The following is a 4,761-nucleotide window of genomic DNA, read 5'->3' on the forward strand; positions in this document are numbered from 1 at the left end:
CCCCCCCCCAGCTCATCAAGAATCAATGCTGAGATGATTAGAATATCTCGCAGAGTGGAATATGGCCTCAGAATTTTTGCATAAACTGGCATTGCAAGCAAAGTTGGTACAGAAACATCTGTAACATATAAAAAAAGGGTTAAAGAATTTTCTTTATCTTCTTTCCATTGGATTATTTACTCTTTGCCAAACCCACTTTATGGTGTGAATTGGATTTTCTACACCTGAGGATTTCCAGCTTTGGCCTGGAACCCGACTGTGTTGATAGCTCAGTATTTGGGTTGAGTGCTTCTCTGGAAATACCCCAACTTTACACCCTAGCAGGACCTTATATATATCTATATGAATATGAATATTCAATGCATTTTCTGTTTCATCTCCATCATGTAGCATCCGTTTTCCATGCTGACAATGGTTAGACAGTTTAACTGGGATAGGTAAGCTGGAGAGCTGTACCAGGATCCAATCTGCTTTGTCTTGATTTCCCCAGCTGGATGCCCACCACTCCAAGAGTGTAGTGGGTGTCTTTTACATGGCATCAACACTGGCCATGACTACGATTTCACTTGGCTCGATGCGTCTTTTCAAGCACAGCAAATTACTCAAGGTCACAATCACCTGTTCTCACCTTTGTGAGACCCTACATCAACAGATCATGCTTCACCATCTTGTCCCATGTCTTCCTGGGTCTACTTCTTCCACAGGTACCCACCACACTTGAAGATTGGCACTTCTTTACATAGTTATCCTCGTCCATATGCATCACATGACCACACCAGTGCAGTCGTCTCCCCTGCACACTGCATCTGATATCTCTCATGTCCAATTTTCATCTCATGATGCTTACACTCTGTCATACATAAAGAAACAGTGACAGCATGACAGCAATGTCTGTTGCTACAAACATTGTATGCTGTCACACATACACTCACAATGGTCTGTATGAGTGTGTAGTAGAATGTGGAGGTTTTTTTATGGCTCTTCTGTCCTAAAATTACTTCCAGCGGTGTATATTTCGTTTGTCACTGTTATTTATGACATATTTCATCTCAGTTACGTTTGTATGAATAAACAAATGTATCTGAAGCACGTTTACTTCATGGCACCACCATAATCTTTCGTGCATTTCTACTGCTTTCAGTTTTTTTTTCCTGTTTTTCAGCTACTATTTTCGGAAATACTTTTTTGCCCCCTCTCCCTCCAATTTCTTCATTTTGCACTTTTTTCCGTAACTCTAACCCTAAAACCCTAACCCCCTAAAGCTAAAACCAGTACAAACGCATGAACAATGTCATAAATAACAGTGACAAACGAAATATACACCGCTGATAGTTGTTGTTGAGAAACAACGGCAGTAATTTTATTCAGCTGAATACACGTCATTGATTGGTTGAAATATGACAACTTTAACACGAAATAACTTTGAAAATATAAACTTTTCTCAACAACACTAAGAGTAAAAGATGTTCTATATGACACATTCTACCAGTGTCCGAAGTTTGAAAGTGTTTAGCTACAAAATTTTAATTTCTCCATCTGCCGTTGAAAGAGAAAAGATCCAAGAAATTAAATCTAATAGCTTTCCTTAAGATTTTAACATTAACAAAATTGCTTACTTTTACATAGAATTGGAAATGACGAAACTGAAAAAATAACAAGATTACCAATGGCCATTTTGTCACAAACGTTTTATTAGGAACAGTTCTTAAGAAATGTTAAAATGCTTCTGGTTAGATTTGAAAACAATAATGAAAAAAAAAAAAAGTCTTCTGTCTTTTTATGAAAAATTATTGTTATTCTTAATAAAGGCACAAGGTTATTTTTGGTAGGGAATAAAGAGATTTAATTGAACCAAGTATATTATTGGTGGTTATTTATATTCACCAAAAAAAGCACCTGTGCTGGTGCCTCATAAGAAGCACCCAGTCCTCACTCTGTAAAGTGGTTGGCATTAAGAAGGGGGTCTCCAGCCATAGAGACCATTCCAGTACAGAAGATTGGAGCCTGGTGTAGCTCTTCAGCTTGCCAGCTTCTTGTGAAACTGTCCAACCCATGCCAGCATGGAAAAACGGACATCAAATGGGTGAATTGAGAAATTAGTGAATGAAGATTTACCATTGAGGAAAAATCAAGAAGCTTAGGTTGAGAGATATTTGGTGAAATCAAAGAAGCCATCATGGAACTTTCTCTGGAGGAGAAAAACTCTAGATATACTTTCTTTTGTATACATATTCCAATGTATTTCCAACTTAAAGCAATCTAAATCTCTAATGCAAGCTGCTGTGGTAGGTTGAAAGTTATCTTAAAGCTCACTCTCTGCTTCCTTGGACTTGATGACAAAATATTGAATGTCAAGAACAATAACATTCTGAAGAGGCATCGACACTTAAACAGCTGCCGGGAGGTCAATGCTAGATTCATTATTGGACGTGTGTCTCGAAGAGAGTGAATTTTAACTTGTTAATGTTTGTGTGTTAATATTGGCAAAGTTGTTGTTTTGGTACCACTGACTGGAGTTGATTTGGTAAAAGCAACAAGTTCTAAGGCTACTGGATCCAGTCAAAAACTACAGATTTAACACCCCATGATGATGACTATACATTTGAAGGTAAGTGTGTAAAGCCATATTTATCTAATTATAATATTAGACTCATATGGCTTTATGCCAACAGAAGTAATATTAATCTGAATAGCTCTCTCTCTCTATGCAAAGGGTTTGCACCCACTGAAGTCAGTAGATATCTATTTGAATAGTAAAAAGAAACCATGGCTTGGATCTAATGACAGATTCAAATAATAATAATAACAATAATAATAATAATAATAATGTGTAGCACACACACACACGTTCTATTCATTCCCTTTCAGAACCAAGTTATGGGCTATACATAAATACAAAAGGTAGTTGTTATGGTGCAAAGATGAAGATCATTGCGCTTAAACAAACCCATAATGATTAAAAGCATGATGAGAGGATAGTTGCCAGAGAAAGAGTAGTTTAAAAGACTCTACCCCCTTCATCTCGGTCTCCCCTCACCTTCACTCTCTTCCCCATACACCCACTCACACATCTCCCTCTTTCCCTCCCTGCCTCCTTCCCATATCCACACACACACACAACTGACTTGATAAACTGCCAAACCACCAGCCGTAGATGTCAGTAGTTCATATTCTGTTACAATTTTGCTGCTCTGTAGAAATGGTTGAAACAGAGAGAAATTCTCAACAGCTCAACCTCTATAAATAGGCACCTACACAGGGTAGGTGTATTTCAAAACTTTATGCTAGTTACAGAAATGGAAAATTGAAGAATATTTGGCTTGTGTGCAATGCTGTGTTCAATTCCTCTTGTCAATAAAAGTATTTTCTAGATTGACATTTCCTACACATATTGCTTGAAGATGATTCTAATGGTTATAATGGATTATAGAACAAGTCTTCACTACCACACTGAACATAGGAAAATATCGAAAGGATTCTTCAAGAAATTTTCTCAAAGCAAAAAAAAAAAAAACCTGTCAAAGCATTTTCTTTTCCCGGATGGTGGTCCAAGTCATGGCAGATGAATTTTCTTTATTTAATAAAAGATAACAATTGTAGAATATGTAGATCTAATGATTGGTTGAATAACTTTTTTTGATTGAAACATGAGGGAATGCCTGGCGCCAAAAGTTCACAGAAGATTCTTTGATATCATCACAGAAGGAAACATCCAAGAAACGTAGTTTGTGGCAGTTCTGTAGGATCCTAAATAAAATATAATAATAATAATAATGATAACAATAGTAGTAGTAGTAGTAGTAGTTTCATTGAAATTGGAAAAAATGTGGCATCTCAAGTTTGTTACAATACCAGTGATTGTAGGATCACAAGGAATGGTCAAAAAAGAACTGACCTATATACACAGTCTTCAGACACTTCCCAAATACCAAGGATGTCCAACTGCTCCAAATTACATCCATATTCAGCAAAATTTATCAAATCTTCATTACACACAGTCCTAAGGAGAGACAGAAACGATAGGCAAATAAACACATAATAATAAGCACAACAGAGGCAGACTCATTGAAGAATCTCTACTCTCGCCCCCCACCATCATCATTTCATGTCTGCTTCCCATGTTGGTGTCGGGTGAATGATTCATCATGGCCTGAGTTAGTTCTTGTTTAGATTTACTATCTTCCCACCCAAGTTAAAGATCATATCTCAACCATGTTTCATTTAGGGAATAGTTTCTATGACTGCCTGTGCTAATACCAACTATACAGAATACCGAAGGTGCATTTTAATGTGGTACCAGTTCTAGAAAAGTTGTCAGATCCTCAATAAGCTTAAAGGGTCCTCCTGGGCGTACAATTTCTCCAGTTATTCACCAAACACTTTATGACGGGCATCTATGTACCCCACAACATAGATTAGTAGTTAGCGACTTTGGGATCAAGGCAAAATGGGTGCCCAGAATTAGACAGGCTTGGAGAAGAAGGGTGTGGAAGCTTAAAGACCCTGCAAACGGACAGAGACTTAGAGACAAGTTACTTGAAGCATTTAACGAAATAGAAGGGGATATAGCATCATACAACGTGGAAGACAATTGGAGATTTCTGCGGGACAATCTGTTGAAAGCCACCGACCAGATTTGTGGGTGGTGTAAGGTCCCCTCCCAACCCAGAGTAACGTGGTGGTGGAACAAGGAGGTAGACAGGGCTATTAGACAAAAGAAACAAGCTTGGAAGGACTGGAAGAACGGTGGTAGCAGGGAAT

At 37.8% G+C, this 4,761-nt stretch overlaps 1 protein-coding gene across 2 annotated transcripts in view; it reads right to left on the reverse strand.

Moving 5' to 3' along the window:
* Positions 1 to 1,669: 1,669 nt before the first annotated feature.
* The window catches only part of LOC106871283 (F-box/LRR-repeat protein 4), a 25,385-nt gene continuing 22,293 nt past the window's right edge, over positions 1,670 to 4,761 (reverse strand). For both annotated transcript variants that reach the window (XM_014917650.2, XM_014917659.2), the window contains exons 15-16: positions 3,896 to 4,000; positions 1,670 to 3,747 (exon numbers count right to left, since the gene is read on the reverse strand). In XM_014917650.2, coding sequence (XP_014773136.1) covers positions 3,612 to 3,747; positions 3,896 to 4,000 — 241 coding nt within the window. In that variant the 3' untranslated portion in view covers positions 1,670 to 3,611. The remainder of the gene's footprint in view (positions 3,748 to 3,895; positions 4,001 to 4,761) is intronic.

Source organism: Octopus bimaculoides, chromosome 9, assembly GCF_001194135.2.
Source record: "Octopus bimaculoides isolate UCB-OBI-ISO-001 chromosome 9, ASM119413v2, whole genome shotgun sequence".
NCBI lineage: Eukaryota > Metazoa > Mollusca > Cephalopoda > Octopoda > Octopodidae > Octopus > Octopus bimaculoides.